At 46.7% G+C, this 19444-nt stretch overlaps 1 protein-coding gene and 1 pseudogene across 1 annotated transcript; both read right to left on the reverse strand.

The window, feature by feature from the left end:
* Positions 1-8412: 8412 nt before the first annotated feature.
* Gm7238 lies at positions 8413-13166 on the reverse strand (annotated as a pseudogene).
* A 2878-nt stretch (positions 13167-16044) lies between these two features.
* Clec11a (C-type lectin domain family 11, member a) lies at positions 16045-19238 on the reverse strand. Its single transcript, NM_009131.3, has 4 exons — positions 18898-19238; positions 18552-18753; positions 18108-18299; positions 16045-17265 (listed from the first exon to the last, which is right to left on the reverse strand). The coding sequence occupies exons 1-4, from the start codon at positions 19042-19044 to the stop codon at positions 16820-16822; spliced, it is 987 nt and encodes a 328-aa protein (NP_033157.1). The 5' UTR covers positions 19045-19238; the 3' UTR covers positions 16045-16819.
* Positions 19239-19444: the final 206 nt, after the last annotated feature.

Below are 19444 nucleotides of genomic sequence, written 5' to 3' on the forward strand. Positions count from 1 at the left end.
GAGAGACCACTGAGTTACCAGACCAAATTCGACTACCATCAAGAGATTAGATAAAGTGCTGTGTAAACACCAGGATTACTGGGTTGAGTAGCTCGGTTACATAAGAACTGCTCCTATTATTTGGAAGTAAATGCAGAGTGACAAGCCAGTGGAAAATCTCCCTACTCATGGCCTGTCCCTGACCCTGGGACTTAGAAATCCCCACCCCGTCGTGACCTAGGGTTCACGGCCAAGCAATACTTCTGGCTTCATTGTACTTTTCCACCAGCTCACTGCACATGCTCCACAAACCCTAAAAAGCCCGCCCCTCTACCAGCCCACTGCCGTCCCCATTCCTGCTTAGAGCAATCCGTTCTCTGTTTCTCCTCAATAACTGTCTTGTGTGAGGTTCTCTGTGTGGTGTGACTTTGTGGTATTCCTCAGTTCCCAATTGCTAAGATACCCTTGCACTGGGTACCCATTCAATGGTGCCATGACTCGAATAGGCTCTTCTGGTGCCTGTACTCTGTCTCAGGGTCTGAGCCACACAGGGACCCTGTACTACATGTCCAGTCCAGGCTCGCCTATGGGCTCAGCACATTCACCAGAGGCAATTTGGGAAACTTTCCCCTCGGCAGGTGCAAACACTTCCTTGAGTTTGAGGAAGTGACTGTTGAGCATCGGGCGCTTCTCTGGTACTCTTGGAGGCAGATGTATGCCCAGCCAAAGCCTTAAAGACAACTGCCGGCCCTCCTCACCCACTCTGCCTGAGCTCAGTCTCTCACCTTGTGGCTTCACTCAAAAAGCCCTGGTACTGAATCTCCATGGACTGTTATCCATGACCATCGTTAAGTCTTTTCTCATTTCTGAGTCTTAGGGACACCCTCAACTGCAGATTGTGTTCTCTGGTCAGGGTGTCTCAGTCTTTTTCCTGCTGCCTACATATCAAGATGTAGAATTCTCATTTTCTTCTCCAGGACAATGCCTGCCTCCATGCCACCATGCTTCCTGCCATAACAATAACGGACTGAACCACCTGGAACTGTAAACCAGCCCCAATTAAATGTATTCCTTTGTAAGAGTTGCTGTGGTCATGGTATCTCTTCATTGTTGTGTATAGTTTGTCACTCTACCTGCCTTTGCTCCAAGATCAGCTGTGCTACCAGCCCCCATCCAGCTTCCCTTGAATCCACAGATAAAAGACACACACAGACACACACACACAGACACACACACACACACACACACACACACACACACACAGTTGTTCCTTTTCAACTTGCCTTCTTGGCACAATTACTGGGTGCTATTATCTCTCACCAGGAAAAGCGTGTCCTTACCAATTTCTTACCTCCATCTCTCCTACCTGCCCTAAACTTCAGTTGCTAAACTCCCCTGACCACCTACCTATAGGAGCAGCCTGCGTGGTCACTCTGTTTTGAGATCTCAAATTGTTGCTTGGTTCTTCTCTCTCCAAAGCATGGTGAACTCCATTCTCCTCCCTTGCATCTCCCTGACTACCTCCAAGGACCTGGAAGTCCTTCCACCCAACAATTATCCCATGGCTTTCTTTACTGACAGATCAAGAACCAATCGGGGAACAGAACTTTAGCATCAGCACCGCCCCTTACACTTCCTGGCAATAAAACCCTAACTAAGAAACTCACCAAATTTCTCTGTCCTGGCTAGTCTTTTTTTTTTTTTTTTTTTTTTAAAGATTTATTTATTTATTATATGTAAGTACACTGTAGCTGTCTTCAGACACTCCAGAAGAGGGAGTCAGATCTTGTTACGGATGGTTGTTAGCCACCATGTGGTTGCTGGGATTTGAACTCTGGACCTTCGGAAGAGCAGTCGGGTGCTCTAACCCACTGAGCCATCTCACCAGCCCTGTCCTGGCTAGTCTTATGTCAACTTGACACACATACTCGAGGTATCTGAAAGGAAGGAACCCCAATTAAGAAAATAAATCCATAAGATCTGACATTTTTTAAATCAGTTATTGATGGGAGAGAGCCCACTCCAATGTGAGTGGTTCCAACCCTGGGCTGCTTTTCCTGAGTTCTGTAAGAAAGCAGGCTGAGCACACCATGGGAAGCAAGCCAGGAAGCAGCACTCCACATGGCCTCTGCATCAGCTCCTGCCTCCAGGTTCCTGCCCTGTGTGAGTTCCTGCCCTGACTTCCTTCAATGATGAACAGTGATATGGATGTAAGCCGAGTAAACTCAACTTGCTTTCTTTTTTTTTTTTTTTTTTTTTTTTTTTTTTTTTAAAGATTTATTTATTTATTTATTATATGTAAGTACACTGTAGCTGTCTTCAGACACTCCAGAAGAGGGCATCAGATCTCATTACGGGTGGTTGTGAGCCACCATGTGGTTGCTGGGATTTGAACTTCGGACCTTCAGAAGAGCAGTCGGGTGCTCTTACCCACTGAGCCATCTCACCAGCCCTCAACTTGCTTTCTGGTCATCACATTTCACTGCAGCAGTAGAAACCCTAAGACACCCTACCACCTATGAAGCCCAAACCTGATGATTCTTCCACTACTTTCAATCCCATTAACAAACCTTCCCCCTTATCCCTCCCAAACCATAACTTCTTCTCTTCCTCTGGCCCCTCCTGTCTCCTCTTCTCTCTCTTTAGTGGGCAGGCCATGATAATATTGCTCCCTGGTACCCACTTTCAGTCTACAAGCAGCCTTCAGTCCTCTTGCTACTGGATCCCCCTGTCATTGAATGCCCTCTGCCTCTCTCTACCTGACCTAACCTAGTCCCAGTTCTCCTTTTATGGAAGGATGCTGGGGTGAACAGTTTGGTCAGTGTACAAGTCTCCTTCTCATTAAGTGAACTCTCTCAAATAGAAAAGAGACTGGGCTGGTATGCTGCTAATTTTTCCCCTGTCCACCAATGTATCTGTGAAGGCCTGGGTAACTGTTGTCTGTCTAGTCAGTCATTTTATGCTGTTACAAGGAAACTTTCTCATCTGCTGTTACTAATGTTATTTTCTCCTGTGCTGTTACTAGGAAACTTTCTCATGCCCGAGTTGATTAACTGTTCTGTTATGCTCTATGCTTTGGTGTTCTTGGAAACTAATCATAGTAGAAGTCAGAACTACATTGTATTGTTAGCCACAATAAGCTTGGACCCGAACCAACTGCCCAGCAGTACTTCCTGCATTTGTGTATTAGCTTTTATGGTATTTGCCTTTATAAGCTACCCCTGGGATGGATCTCAACATAAGAGAGACATCTGCAGCAGTATAAGAAGCCATTTGGAGTAAAACTTCCATTTGAGTAAGAATCAAATAAAGTTTAAGTTCCCAAGACCTCCCTGGGAATTGACATCCTCCTTGACAGAAAATAGACGTGTACATGGGTAACTGACATCCTAGTTGGCAAGTTAAGACATGAATGTTAGGCAAGGCAAGTCCCACACCACAGTTGAGTAACCCAACTAGTGAGAACAGGATAAATGAACAACGTAGACATGTTCCTAAATAAGTCCCTTATCCCTAAATCCTGACTGGTGAAATAACTTGGCACAGATGTTTATGTATTTCAGGGATAAAAGTTCTATAGGATTCTGGCTAGGTGTTGCAGTTCAGCTCCTAAGTTTAAACTGTGTCCCTGACCAATCGGTTTTGGGATGTGTGTTCAATAAACCAGCGCTGTTTGACTGAGATTGGTGTCTGAGTGGTTTGTGCTGTGATTCCCAAACCCCAACAATATCACCCAGTCTTACAACCTCACCTTCCATGACATTTACAGGATTCTCACCAACAACCTTTTCCCAGAGGAATGCAGAAGATTCTGGGACCAGGCTAGGGCGCCAAAATAAAGCTGCCCACCTGTTGCGGCTAGCTCTGGGGCTATTTTGATGCTGATTCCATTCTCCAGGGAGAGGCTTCAGACAAGGAATGAGTCAGCACTCAGGTGATTTCCTGTAAGCCTTCTTCCCACCTTAATTTGTAAAATAAAGGCGAGAGCTGGTGATTGGGCAGATAAAGGGAAGGTGGAGTTGAAAGTTGAATGAAAGAAGGAGGAGGAGGGGAGAGAGAGGGGATGGTGGAAGAGGAGGTGTAAGGAAAGCTGAGCAGAAGCACGTGGCCTGGAGAAACCGCTAGTTCTAAGGGGTCTCATAGATGGGAAGATGGTAGTGTAGCGGTAGATCTGCCCAATCTAGGCGCACTTCATATATTCATATCAATTGAGTTGTGTTTTCATTGCCAGGCCATATGTGAGTTGGAAAATTACCACATCACTCACCAAACATCCAATGGACCTGAGGCAGACACCAGTGGGAACCCAAGGGGGCATTTAAGCTAAAGAGCAATTTACAGCATGCCTCCTAGGAAGTCTCTGTAAGGCTGCCCTTAAAGCAGTAAATTGTGAAAAGTTCCAGGAGGTCATCCAGGACATGAAAACCCACCTCAATTTCTATACCACCTCACAAAGGCCCTCTTACAATGTACCAATCTGGATCCCACAACCCCAAACAGAAAACAACTCTTCATGAGCCACTTCTCCTCCCAGAGATTCCCTGACATTAGAGACAAACTTAAAATGTTTTGTGCCCCACGTGTTCCCCTTTTAAAACCCCCATACTTGTGGTTAATAACCCAATGGCACCTATCACTTGGTTCAGGATCTCTGACTCCTTCCCTCTCAGAGGTTCTTCTTCACCCATATACTGTCCTCTCCACCAAGTCCTCAGGGAGCTTTCATTTCTCTGTCCTAGACCTCAAAGGGCATCTTCTTTTCCATTCCTCCATTCCTCTAGACCCCAAGCCACCAAACATCTTTGCCTTTAATTGAAATGACCCACACATTCACTTTTCTATCCACCTCACTTGGAACATCCTACCCTAGGGCTTCTAGAACAACCTGAATTTATTTGGTCTGGATGTGGTCTCTGATTTAATCTCTCTCTCTTCCTGACTTTAAGCTTATACTATACAGAAATGATCTTCTCTGTAGTGCCTCCTACAAATTAGCCAAGCTGCTACCTCAACTCTACTAAACTTCCTGTCTAGCTGGGGATGTAAGGTCTCACCCTTTAAGGTCCAGCTGCCAACCCCTCAAGGGACTAAATATGACTTTAATTCATAAGGCTATTATTCTAGATAGAAAATGCCTAATTCAGACACTCTCCATCCCCACCACAAAGGATGAAACCACATCCTTCCTAAGGTAGCTGGTTTCTTACATTCTTGGTTCTCCTCTTTCTTTCTTCTTCCTCATTCCCTATATGAGGTGGCCATCACATGAACCCCTCCTTGTGCCCATTTCCAAGCTTTTTCATAAGCTTTAACAGGCCCTACCTTCCAGATCTAGCCTTTCCCCTTCTCTCTATATATTACAGGAAAGGAGGGATATGTCCTCAGGGTCTTGGGTCACCATCTGGGACCTTCCTCTGTGCCTGCTGCATACTGTGATGTCTATTCTCAGTTGTCAACTTGACTATATCTGGAATTTCCTACAATCCACAAATGGAGGGCACACTTGACTGGAAACTTGTGACAGAAACATGCCTTTGATCTTGATCTTGAAGCTGAAAGACAGAGGCTTTTGATCTGGACCTTAAGGTGGGATGGCAGATACTTTTGATCCAGATCAACACATGCCTTTAATCCAGATCTTGAGACATAGTTGTCATGCTTATAAAGACCTATAATAAAAAAGGATTAAAGTCCAGGTATTGTGGTGGCACACAACTTTAATGCCACCACTCCAGAGACAGAGACATGCAGATCTCTGAATTCAAAGCCAGCCTGGTCTACTGAGCAAGTTTCAGAACAGTCAAATTTAGGTAGTGAAGAAAACTACTGAAAACAGAAAGCTGGTGAAGATATAATTGAACAAAGAGGCCCATGTTCCAGCCCCCAACAAGCAGCTGAATTTGGCAGCTTACGCCACATGCCTGGCTTTAGAATCAAGGATGGAATATTCTTCTGTGACTAAGGAAAGCCTCTGAGGCCAGGAATGTGTTAGGAGTGTCTCTGTATAGAGGCCCAGAGAGACCATCGTGTAAAAAGGGTTATGGAACCTCCCTCTATGAGTAAGGAAAGCTGCTGAGACCAGGCACGTGTCCCTGCATGGAGGTCCAAAAAGGTCATTGTGTGAAGCTGCGAAGTTGAAGCCTGGATTGCCTTGGAGACTCCAAGAGGTTAGAGATGCCAGGGCTTTGTGGATACCTGCTGAGGAAAGCTGCTAACAAGAAGTGGAAACAACCTATAAGAAAGAAGTGTGTTGCAGTCAACAAAGCTGAAAAGAGTTGGAGATCTGAAGAGCATTTTGACATCGGACATGGGGATGCAGAGTCTGGAGTTTGCCCAACCAGTTTCCAGTCTTGCTTTGGTCCAGTCTTTCCTCACTATACTCAATGAGTTTGAATTGGTGAATTGGTATGCGGTGTTGGCTAGAATATTTTAGAAACTTCTGCCCTTCTTTGAGCAGATTACAGGGATCAAGTGTACATTGGGGAATGGATGTGTACTGTAATGACCCTGCCTTCAGGGACTGGTCTAGGGCTCTCATTTCTAGGGCTGTCAGAATATTGTTTTCCAAGGACATGGTCAGGTTGACCTCAAACAAACCTTGTACAAATGGTGCATTAGGCAGGACTTCTGGGCAGAGAGAGAAACTCTGGGAAAGAATCAGGCATTGGGGATTCACCAGGGTAAATCTAAGATGTACAAGCTAGTTGGGAACAAGCCAGCTAAAACCTATCTTTCATAAATAATAAAAAGTCTCTATGTCATTACTTGGGCAACTGGTGGGTTGAGACAGCCTGACAATAATTGGCACCCAACATGGAAGGCATAAATCCAAGTTTAGAGCCTGAGAAAAGTCCCACATGGAAATGGGGGGGAGGGGAGGCAGCATATCCCTAGTGACCACATGCTGCTCTGAACACAGAGGGAGACTAGGTCCCTTTAAGAAAGACCAGATAAGCGCCTCACTGCATGGCCTGCAAGCTAACAAGAGACAGACAGACAGACAGACAGACAGACAGACAGACAGACAGAGACAGAGAGACTGAAGAAAGAAAAATGAATATGGACTGTCTTAAAAAGAAATACTAAGTTTGAATAAAAATAAAGTGAACCAGCCGGGCATGGTAGCGCACGCCTTTGATCCCAGCACTTGGGAGGCAGAGGCAGGTGGATTTCTGAGTTCGAGGCCAGCCTGGTCTACAAAGTGAGTTCCAGGACAGCCAGGGCTACACAGAGAAACCCTGTCTCAAAAAACAAAAAAAAAAAAAAAAAAAAAAAAAAAAAAAAGTGAAGTCTCTGATGGAAGGAGAGAGTTAGATTAAAAAAGGAAATATTTTCTATGTTAAAAATGGAGAATACAGTGACAGAGGGCACTTTGGCCCCATAAAGTTTCATTTCAGTTGCAGTATCATGGAATTAATTACAATGTGTTCAGTAATGATCACAGTTTTCTATATCTTCTCTAAAGAAAAATCAGAATAAGGAGAGAACTGAAAAATTGAATGCTAGGTTACAAGTAATAGAAGATTCTTTGAATCAGAATTAAAAAAAAATCTTCAGAGGAATCCAATCTAAAGCCTATGGCACCGCCTTCTGATGAGATTACAGAATGGCAACCCATAGAGATAGAATATTCTGAATTAAGAGTACAGATTATGTTTAATGATGCCATTTTAGAGCAATAACATACAATAGCTTCTGTGTTTCATTTTGTAGGGCTTGGAGAATTAAAATATGTGCATGTGTTAACACATCATACAACTGATACCTACTCAGGATTTCAATGTGTTTATGCCTTGAGTTCTAAGAAGGCTGACTTTGGGACTACACATTGATTAGAGATGGTAGCTATCTTGGAGATGCCTTTGCTGAGTTTCTGTTGCTGTGATGAAACACCATGACCAAAAAGGAAGTTGAGAGGAAAGGGTTTATTCAGCTTATACTTTCAACTTGCTATTCATCACCAAAGAAAGTCAGGGCAGGAACTCAAGCAGGGCAGAAACCTAGAAACTGGAGCTAATACAGAGACCGTGGAGGGGTGCTTCTTACTGGCTTGCTCCCCATGATTTGCTCAGCCTGCTTTCATATGGAACCCAGGAAGGACTGCCAGCTCAGGGATGGCACCTCCCACGATGGGCTGGGCCCTCCCCATTGATCACTAATTGAAAAAAAAATGCCTTACAGCTCCATCTCATAAAGGCACTTCCCAAGTGGAGCTCCTTTCTCTGTGATAACTCTAGCTTGTGTTGACACACAAAACCAGCCAGTACACAGATTAAAGCTGATAATGTTCCAGCATATGAATCCAGTCAAATGCAACAATTAAATAAATATTATAACATGGCTTCTCTTGAGCCAGTCAATGCTTGTAGCTTCAAAATTGGTTATCCCCTGCCTGGGTGATGAGGGTTGTGTGCAGAGGTTGGGTCTGTAATGTCAAGGGGAGTTGGGGTAGAGATGCATGCTGAAATCCTGGTATCGCTTAGGTGGACACAGAATTGAGAGCTTAAGTCTAGAACCTTTGAAGAGATGGTTCAGTGAGTAAAGTACTTGCCATCCAAACATGAGGGCCTGAGTTCAGATCCGCAGGATTCATATAAAAGCTAGACTCAGTAGAATGTGTCTATAGTCCCAGGGTTCCTTGAGGGAGATGAGACACAGACACAGAAAATGCCTAGAACCTCACCAGCCAGTCTGGTGGATGCCATGGTAACAAGTGAGCTGCCCCAAACAAGGTGGAAGGCAAAGACTTTGCTGTGATAAAATACCTGAACAAAAGCAAGAAGGTTGATTTTGTTCACAATGCCAGGTCACTGTCCAACCATGGCAGGAAGTCAAGGCAGCAAGCGTATGAAGCAGCTCGTCATATCATATTCACAGCTAGGAGCAGAGAGCAATGGATTAGTGCACTCTGGTGCTCAGCTCTCGCCTTTGCATTCAGTCCGGGGCTCAGCCCACAGAATGGTGCTGCCCACATGTGGGGCGGGGTGGGGGGATTCATCAGTCTCATTAAATCTAATTAAGAGTATCTCCCATGGAGATGCACACAGGCCAACCTGATCTAAACAAAAGATCATTGAGACTCTTTCTCTGTCTCTCTTTTTTAAAGACTTACTTTGTTTGTTTGTTTGTTTGTTTGTTTTTCAAGATAGTTTCTCTGTGTAGCCTGGGTGTCCTGGAACTTGCTCTGCACACCAGAGCTGACGTCAAACTCACAGATCCACTGCCTCTTCGTCTCAAAGGCTTACTGTTGAATAAGCTTACCCCAGTACTTTTTTAACTGTGGCTGATCAACTCAACTCTTCTGGCTCAAATGCCTCTCCAAGTTGACTGATTCAAACTGACTTCTTTCAGCTTCTCTCCAAATTGTGCTGTTTGGTGAAACTGCACCTAAATTCTACAAATTGAACTGCACTGACTGCACAGAACTGAACTCCACTCAACTGAACTCAACATACCTCCTTCTCTCTCCCTGTGCTGCTCTTTTAAGTCACCTCCCTTTCCTATCCTTTCCTGTGAGAGGTGGGTGTATCCTATCTTTGACTTGATCTGTCAAATCTTTCTCTGATTCATCACTTTGTCTGCCCCTCAATTGGAAGTCACATTCAAACATGATTGTTTTCTTCTACAAACTAACCTTGCCAACATTGTTTGGGATTAAAGGTATGTACTAAGGGCATGTCTCTATTCCAGCCAAAGAAATTAAAGATGTACAATGTGCATTCCAGCCAGATCACATAGACCTAGAGGATCTTTGAATGTGATTCTTTGGCTGAGCAACCATTTTGCTGCTTAAAATTCCTTTACAAAATAAAAATTTAAGTTAACTGTAATGATGTGTAAGGTGAAGCCTTTGTGTCTGGCTTTAAGTGAAATGTCTCTGTAGCCTCCCATAAACCTGAAGCAGGCTGAGCCAGAACTTGACCTTGCTGCCACTAAGGAGATTATCTAGGGTGGAGCCTTCCTCCCTAGATCACTCTATTGTTGAGCCACTGTCACCATTCCTCTTCAAGATACTGCTACCTGCTGAGAGGGCCCTCTCCCCCCACCCCCAGCTATTCCGGAGAGTATGCCCTATCCTGCATGTCATCACCTGCAGCTGGTTCCAGGCTTCAAGGATGAAATTGGTGGGAATGGATTTTCCCCCCTCTTTTATAAAGCGTGTCTGCAATTAAAATTTTGAACCTTGATCAGAACACTGTCTTGGTTCCATCTTCCTCTCGTCGCCTAGTTTCCCTCTCTTTCAGCGCTGGCCTGCTATTCAGGTGTACCCGTCCTTGTGAGCCCCTGGACGGCTTGCAAAAGTCTCAGTAAAGCCTTTGCTGTATTTGGATTAATCAGTAGAGACTGAGAAATTGTTTTAAGACTGTGCCTTGAAGAAATGCTGTCTCCCTGGAAAGTCTGCACTTGGTGCTACGTGAGAGCTTGCAGCTGCACAGACCTCGGTCCTAAGACGCTCCAGGCAGACTTGGTCTTCTTACTTTTGATTATGGCTAAGCCATGGTCCAAAGGGACTGAGAGTGGTGTGGGTTGTCTGCTCTCTCAGGCAGCAAGGGCAAGACAACTTTGGTAGTTAGAATCTTTCCTGCCCCAATTAATTTTATGTAATGATTGAATAAAAGTAAGTGGAATGAGCTAGTCAGGGTCAGTCTTTTTTCCAAGAAGTCTGAACCCTTCTGCTCCTTGGGAAAATGGAGGCTTAGCATCTTCTCTCTCTCTCTACTGCAGCACCTACAACCAACGGTCTACCAATGGTTACCTGCTTTATTGGTTTTTTTCTCCCATTGGGTTTTTCAAGCCATGTCTCATGAACCAGTTGAACATTAAAGAGAACTAAATTTGAACTCTGTACAAAAGCTTCTTGATAACGTGTGACCTAATATACAGTCTTCTATTTGTTCTCGAATAGATAGCCGGCTGTCCTGGAACTCACTTTGTAGACCAGGCTGGCCTTGAACTCAGAAATCCACCTGCCTCTGCCTCCCGAGTGCTGGAATTAAAGGTGTGCGCCACCACACCCGGCTTAACTACTTTATATACACTGGCTGTAGCATACACTAAAACAGCATACACATTTTTGGCCTCGTTATTGGTATGAAATGTGTTGCATATTAACCTTTACAACATCAGCTCTTAAGACTCAATGCCTTATATTGGCAAGGCTTCTAGGAACAAAGTTGTTCTGTAAATTCCTAGAAGCCTTGCCAATATAACCACACCAATCTCAGTCCCTTTGAACCATGGCTAGCCAAATCAAAAGTAAGACCTCCAAGTTTGCCAAGAGTGTCTTAGGAACAATGTCTGTGCAGCTGCAAGCTCTCATATAGCACCAAGTGCAGACTTTCCAGGGAGACAGCATTTCATCAAGGCACGGTCTTAAAACAATTTCTCAGTCTCTACTGATTAATCCAAATACAGCAAATCTTTGTTCAAAGATTGTGAAACTTCCAGTTTCTGTCCTTCAGTTCGTTACAGGAATTTCTTTAAATATTCCAGCTAAGTGTGGGGAGATTGCTCAGTGGGTAGGAGCACGTGCTATGCAGTTAGGATCTGAGTTCAGATCCCTGCCACCTAAGTAAAAAGCTGGGCATAGCTGTGCACACTTACAACACTCGCACTTGGGGGAGATGATTTTTTGACCACCAGCACGGGTAAAAAAGGTGAGTTCCAGCTTTCATGGACGACCCTGTTTAATAAATAAGGCAGTCAGGCATGGTGGTGCATGCCTTTAATCCCAGCATGTGGGAGGTAGAGTCTGAAGGAACTCTGTGAGTTTAAAGCCAGCCAGGTCTACAAAGTGAGTCCAGTATAGCCAGGTTAACTTCAGTGATCTGTTACTTTGTTTCAAGTCCTGACTACCTGGCTTCCAAGGCTGGTTTATTAAATCAGGGTTATGCACTAGTTACCACCAATACTTTTTCTAGCCTACTTTCTTTGGGAGTGCAAATTTGAAAGTTACTTTGAATCTTCATTCCAATGAATTTATCAAAACTAATCCAAAATGGCAGCAAATCTTAGGACTTTTAGAGCCCTTAAGCAAGTTACATGTATTTATATTTACTATATGGAGTGGAAATTCATAGCATTTGGTCATTTGTTCAAATATAAGATTTATAAAATCAACAAATTCCATTTTGAGAAGGGTGTTTTTCAAATTAGCAAGTTTTTCAAAACAGGCCAGTCCAACAAAATTCAATACTTCTGCCCTAGTACTAAATAAACGGAATTTTCTTTGACTTGGATTCATTTCCCGTGCTTCGTGGACACATTCATATTCTCCATTTTTAGAATCAAAGGTTCCCTTCTGAAGAGATAATAATTTTAAGGTAAAATGTGGTGCCAGCGCCTGAATTCCTACTTCCTTTTCACTCTTGAATATGTATCTGTGAACCCTGAAGATGTAATCCCGCTGACTGTGGGATGTGGCAACCTGTCCTCTAATAACCTGAGGGTTATGAGGAAAGAGAAAAGCAAACACACATCTAATAGAATGACCTAGCCGTGTTGTAAAGTTATTCAGAATTATCTTGGGCACATGTTCTTTTTGGGTCTTTGCCTCATTTCTTAATTTCTTTACAAAGACGAACATTACTTATTTTTAAATGAGTTAGTTGGACCATTTGGCAAGTGACTCGATATAAGTCCATTGGGTGTTTTATGATCTTCATTAACAACGATCAGGTTTGTGAACCTCTTGCAACGGACTGTGGGGTGATTTTTTTCAGAGTCAGTCCTCTTCTGTAATAAACATGTGAATCTGGTAGAAGTGTTGAGAGCGGCTACAGAGTCGTACTATTCTCCCATGAGGTCTATCTGACCTTGCGATGAGACATCCTAGGAGATGTCTGACTGTTGAAGTAAGGAGCAAATTCATCATAAGCCACCTCTTTGCCATTGGGGTCTACTGTGGCTTCATCGTAGACTCATTGTCAGTGGTCTTGGGGACAGGCTTTTGTGGAGCCTTATCCCCAAGAAGAGCTCTCTTTTTTTTAAAGTTTTCTCTGCTGCTGCTGTTTCCACCGAGTGAGCTTCAAGGGTCTCCACTGCTATTCTGAAGCCCAGAGGGAAGGCAGCCTGCTGTCTGCAGCCCCTTCACTTGCAAACGCAGCCTCTTGAGCCTCTTCAGCAGCGGGTTTTCTTCTTCAAGCCTCACTCACAGCTGCTGCCACTGCCACTCTTCTTCCTGGCATTTGTCCTGATGTTTCCATTCATTTTGTTTTATAAATGCAGATATGTGCCTATTGGATTCCTTAGAGCTGGTGTTACAGGCAGCTGTGAGCCACCAAGTGGATGCTTGGAATTGAACCTGGGTCCTCTGCAAGAGCAATGAGTGCTCTTAAACATTAAGCTATCTACGCAGTCCCCTCATTGAGACTCTCTTCCCAGGGGACTAGATCATATCAAGGTGATCACACAGGATTAGGCCATCAGAACTAATGGCCTGAGTCCTGACCAGTGTCACCCTCCTGCTCATAGAAGCCTTTTAAGAAACAGCTTTTAAAATTACATTTACATAATTTTTAAGTTTATATTTATTTTTTGGTTTTTCGAAACTGGGTCTCTGTGTAGCCCTGAAACTTGATTTGTAGACCAGGCTGGCCTTGAACTTACTGAGATGCTCCTGCCTCTGCCTCCGAGGTGCTGGGATTAAAGGCCCAACTGACTCCTGTAGTTTTGTACTTTATCTAGAGCTGTCGGACTGAGAATTGCCTCTAGAAGGGATAGAGGGAGGAGTCTCTTCTGGAGATAATTGGCATAGCTCCTCCATTCAACAGTGTATGCAAAGGTGACATTTAAGGGGTCATGGCTGAGAGAGGGGCACCAGCAGTCAGAAGGGGAGTCACTGAGAAGAAGAAGGGGAGACTCTGAGAGCCTACCTGCCTCTCCACCCTTCTCCTTTCCAGCCCATTTTCTGAACTTGAGCTTGCATGTCCATCTTCAAATGCTGCCATTGGTTCCATCATCTGATGGAGCCTAGCCAGAGGGTCAGCTCTGCAGTTAGGGTTCAGGCATTCTCAGGATTATAAAGAGAATTCTGTGGCTTGGTTCTTCTGAGGCGATATTGCTTAACAATTAGCGTAATCGTATTACAAGCAATTGTGCTAAAAATCACATGCAGGAAAGAAAATCACCCTGAACAACAGCAACCAGGAAACAACAGGGAAAGATCCACATGTGGTCAAGAAACATGAGGAAGTCTGGGCAGTAAAAAGTGCAGGCATACATGAGGTGGTGCGGGCGTGCGTGAGTGCGTGAGTGCATGCGTGCGTGCGTGCGTGTGTGTGTGTGTGTGTGTGTGTGTGTGTGTGTGTATCAGTCAGGATCACATACCCATTCCTGGGCTCATAATGATGTCTGCTTTGGGCTCCTTAGGATGTGGCTCTGAATTACCTCCTCATACTCTGCAGGCTCATGTGTGTGAACACTCAGTCCCTAGATGGTGAGTCTTTTCTGGGGTTTCGCAAACTTTTAAGAAAGAAGGTATGCTTGGTGGAGGTGGGTTACCTGGCTTTTGAGGACATGACGCCACTTCTGGTCTGAACTATTCACCAAGCTTCCCAGATATGAAAGGCAGCACCTTCAAGTGCTTGCTGTCCGGGTTTACCTGGTTTAGGCTGCTCCCACCACCACGCCGTCCCTCCCATAGTGAACTGAAACCCCCCCCTCCCTCAAGGGGTTTCTATCAGGTGTCTCATCCTGGCATTGATACAACTAGTACCCATGATGCAAAGCTAATCCTCACACAAGAAAAGGGGTGCAGACCCCCTCTGCTGTGTAGCTATTTCCTTCTGAATATAATATCACTTCATGGGGCTGGAGAGTAAGCTCAGTACCGAAGGGCTCTTGTTGCTCTCACAGAGGACTCGGAATGATCCCAGTATCCACGGCGTGATTCACAGCTATCTCTAACTCAAGTTCTATGCTATGGGCCCTTCCCTGACCTCCTTGGGCACCAGATACACACATGCATGTTGCACACACGCACACATGCAGGCAAACACATAAATCTTTTTTTTTTTAAATCCCTCCTTGGAGGAAGGAAGGAGGGTCATAAGAAAGCAGGAAGTTCAGAAAGTTACAAATTCACAAGGCCCTTCCCCCAGGTCATCCAATCAGTAGACAAAGAGAGGAGACTTCACTAGAGCTGCCTGTAGGTTGTAAAATGGGGGCATGGGGTGGGGGTGGGGGCTCCAGGGATCAGCTAGATTTGGGTGGAATCATTTCTTCAGACTGCCTTTGGTGCCCTATATGGAGTGAACAGACATCTGTTCACATCACCTCATAAAGTCACACATGCATGCAATGCTGAGGGTCAGGCTGGCCCAGGACAAGAAATTGTCCTATCAGAAAATAAAGCATAAAAGGTATGGGCAGGGATGGCTGTTTGGTACATGTTTGGCCACTTCCAGACTTCTGATGTTCATGTTACAAGGCCGCACCCGGCCACCCAAAGAGGCGTGCAAAATGGGAGAGACTGCCCCAGCTATTAGACTAGGAGACCTGGGCTCAGAGAGGAAAGACTGACTTGGCTTCTCAGGCAGGAAAATAACTGAGCGAACCTGAGTGTTCCCATAAGGAAAGTCCTCGCTTTGTGTGTGACCTCACATACTAAGGAGGTTGTGAGACTTAAAAGTTGTGGTAGGTCTCTCCTCTCTGGAATGGGCTTGATGAAGTAGTACTGCCGTCCCCTCACCGTGCCACCCCAACTGGGAAAACAGTTTCCGAGGCACAAGTCAACAGAAAAGAAGATTAAATGTCAGGACCTAGAGCACACCTTCGCGATTCCTTGGTCTCTGCTCAGGACCAAGGCCAATGACTGAGATGATGACAGGGCTCAGGTCCTAAAGGCCCCATGAGGAAGCAGGCTAGGGATGTTGACACCTATATAGGTGCATGAATACTCCAGACATCTGTGCACAAGTGTGCACAACCACATGTACGTTCCTATGCACATGTGCTCTATGACATTCTGTACTTCAAAAACACAATTACCCAAAGTCAGGGTCTGGTACTTCCTAACTTCCCCCCAGGCAAGACAAAGGTCAGATGTCTCCATGACCCCTCAAATTATATTTTAAAAGGATTTATTGGCACTGGGCCTATTTGAGACCTTGAAGTTTCAAAGACAGGTGGGGACATGGAGAAGTCTGGGGCTGGGGGACCAGCCGGGATTGGCGGCAGTTCTGGCCCAAGGAGGGCTCAAGATGCAGGGTGCACTATAGAGTGCAGAGTGGAAGATGCACGGGGTGGAGTTCAGGGTGCGGAATGCACATTGTACGTATGGTGGTTAATATTACATTTAAAAGTTTAGACTCACTGCTTGAAAAACCAAAGCAAAATATGCCTCAGACGAAAGCCCCTAGCTTGTGTGGGCTGTACACTAACAGTCCATCTACTTCCTCATTCTCCCAGATATTGAAGACTATTCTGAAATTGATTGGCCTTGTAAAATTTGCTGTCCTAGCAAATTTAGTTGTAAGACTAACTGCGATTTCTGTTTTTGTAACTAATCTTGCTTCCTCTGCTCAAAGGATGACTAGGACAACTTCAAGACATATATGTTAAATTTTTATGCTCCGGCCTACATGTAAGCAGGCTACATGCAATCTTGTGGGGTTTGCCTTTAAAATCCCTGGGCTGATAATGCATCTTGGAAGCAATCTCAGGAGCACACCTGGCCCCAATCAGTCTGGGTGCCAGTATCTAAAATAAAAAACCTCTTCTGATTAAAATGTATTCATGGTCACGCTTAATCTCTGAGCGACTCCCAGGCCCCTAACAATAGGGTGCGCGGTGTACGGTGCAAAATGTGCACTAGAGCTCCTGGGCAGAGACCGGTTCTCTAGAAGGGGAACTCGCAGACGAAGTAGAGGCGCCGCTCACAGTCATGGTCCCACCAAGAACCGTCGTCTGAGGCCTGGGCCACGCAGTTCTCCAGGACGCCGCCATTGGGCTGATCCGGGCTGAGTGGATGTGTTGCCGCACTAGGCTGGGCGCCGGACTCCAGGCTGAATGCGCGGTGCCAGGCGAAGAAAGACACGCGCTGGCCGTTCTCGAAAAGGTAGAGCCCCTCGGAGCGCCGATCGTGCACTCCCAGCCACACCGGCCAGTTGTAGGGGGCGAGAGCGGCGCGTAAGTACCGGCTTAGCGCATCCATTTGCTGGCGGTCCGCAGGCTGTGCTAAGCTCCCACCTCGCGCCTTGCACCGCGCCTGCGCCGCCGCCTGGGTCTCGAAGTCTCGCGAGAGCAGGAAGCACTTGTGGCCAAGGCGCAGGCCCTTCAGGCAGCCTGTGTGTAGGGTGAGGCGGAGTCAGAACGTTGCGGGTAGGAGGGGGCGAGGCCAAAGCTAGGCCTTTAGGTGATCAATGAGGTGGAACCAAGGTTGCAGGAGGGGAGAGAGGGCGGGTCCGGTAGGTAGAGGGAGGAGCCTGAGCCGTCGAGCGGTGCCTGGGGTGGAGGACGGGGCCAGGTGAAGGAGGGTCATAAGAAGGATGGCCAATGAGGTGGTGGCAGGCTTACTGAAGGCGGGGCCAAAGAGCTAAGGCCCGGAAACCAATGAAGCAGAGCCAGGACTGCAGGGGGCGGTTTTATAGCGACGGGGGCTAAAAAGAGGCGGAGTCAAAGTTAGAACCGCGGTGACCAGTGAAGCCAAGACGGGAGTGCTGGGGGCGTGGTTAAAAGGAGACAAACCCTTCAGGGGTGGAAAACCATCAGGAGGAGCCAAAGCGCTGAGGACAGAGGAGGCGTGGATAGTAGGAGGGATTAGAACTTCTGTGACCAGTGAGGCCTGGCCAGGCTGTCAGGGGCAGGGCCAATGCTTTGGAGGGTTGAAAAGGGTGGGGCCAAGGGGAGCCTCGTTAGAGCAGTAGTGTGTTAGTGAAGTGGAGCCAGGGCCTTCGGGGGCGTGGCCAGGGTGTAGGCGGTTCCAGACTATGGGTGGGGCTTTCAGGGTGTGGCACAGGTTGGAGCAAGAAAAGTCTCACCCACCTCACAATCCATCTCTAGATGTGCCAGCACCTCCCAGTTCTATGTGGACCCTCTGGTATCCTGATACCCGTTTTCTCCAGGTCTTCAGACCTCCATGGGTCTCCTCCTCCCACCTAGGCCCTCTTTGTGCTGCTGAGACTCACCCTCCAAGCGGCCGTGCTCCTGCTCAGCACGGTCCTGGACCTCCTTCAGGGCTTGCACTGAGTCGCGGGTGTCACTCGCAGCATCCCGCAGCTGCCGCAGCCCCTGGGTCAGCTCAACCACACGGGTGTCCAAAACGTGCAGACGGACGTGCAATTGGTGTAGGCCTGCATCGAGGCTGGCCAAGCGGCCCACTGTGAAAAGACAGAAGGCACAACTAGAGGCACAATTAAGGGCTCTAAGGACATGGAGGGCACGGCCCTCAGACTCCCAAAAGCGGATTGGATGAGGCGATCTGTGGGATGTGTGACCATGTCTATGAAGTTCAGTGGGTTAAACTCTTGACAGGCAGACACATCTGGGGACCTTGGGCCCCTTTGATGTGTCTGGCCTCCGAGTTGGGTCAGTGCTTGACAGACAGGCCACCCTGGCTTCTGAATACTCACAGATGTAAGTGACAGTGTCCTCTGGTGTGGGAGAAGGGCTGGGGAAAGGGTTGGGACTAGAAGAAGGTGCTGTGGTGATTTCCTCTTCCTCTTCTTCCCCTTGAGTCTCTGTGGTCTCCCAGACCTCTTTGTCTTCAGGGTTTTCAGCAAGATTATCCTCATTTCCCACCCCAGTGGGCAGCCCTAGGGCCTCCTGGAGATTCTGGGTCAGAGAATGCATGTCAGTTTCCTTCCCGCCTACCCTCTCAGCTCTTTTCTGAACCCATTGTTCCATCTAAACCCCCTTACTTTTCTTTACCCATCTGAACACTTCATCTCAAGCCCACAGTGCCCCTCCAACACTCACCTTCAACATCTGTGACTCCCGCTCTCTCTCCTCCTCCAGGGCACCTCCCCAGCCTCCCTCCCACTCCCTCCCAGGACCTCGGGCTCCATGACCAAAACTCAAAAGCTGAGGGACCACTAGGGCCCCCAAGAGCCAGGCTGCCTGCATCCAGCTGGGCTTCCCAGCACCCAAATAGTAGAGAGGTCAGAATGCCAGGGGTAGGACTGCTGTATAGACCTAGCAAGTGTCCCAGTCTGGTGGGCAGCTCACAAGCCCCTTGGACCTTCTTTCTGCCAGGCTTTCTCTTCTGCCTTCCCTCCTGATCTGCTCTGTCTCAACTTTTGATCTCCTCAGCTTCTCTTGGTGAGTCTCCCCGCCCCTATTGGCTTCCAGGAGGCTCTGCCTCTGTGGCCGGAAACCTCCAACGTTCCAAAGCCTGATCCCGCCTTGGGTCTACCCACACCCACCCCTTGCCACTTTCCAGACCTCTGCTTCTGCCCTCTTTCCTCCCTTTTGCAAGTACAAGCACTTATATGGATAAAAGGAAGATGGGGAAAGTTTTCCAGGG

This window comes from Mus musculus, chromosome 7 (assembly GCF_000001635.26).
Source record: "Mus musculus strain C57BL/6J chromosome 7, GRCm38.p6 C57BL/6J".
Classification (NCBI taxonomy): Eukaryota; Metazoa; Chordata; class Mammalia; order Rodentia; family Muridae; genus Mus; species Mus musculus.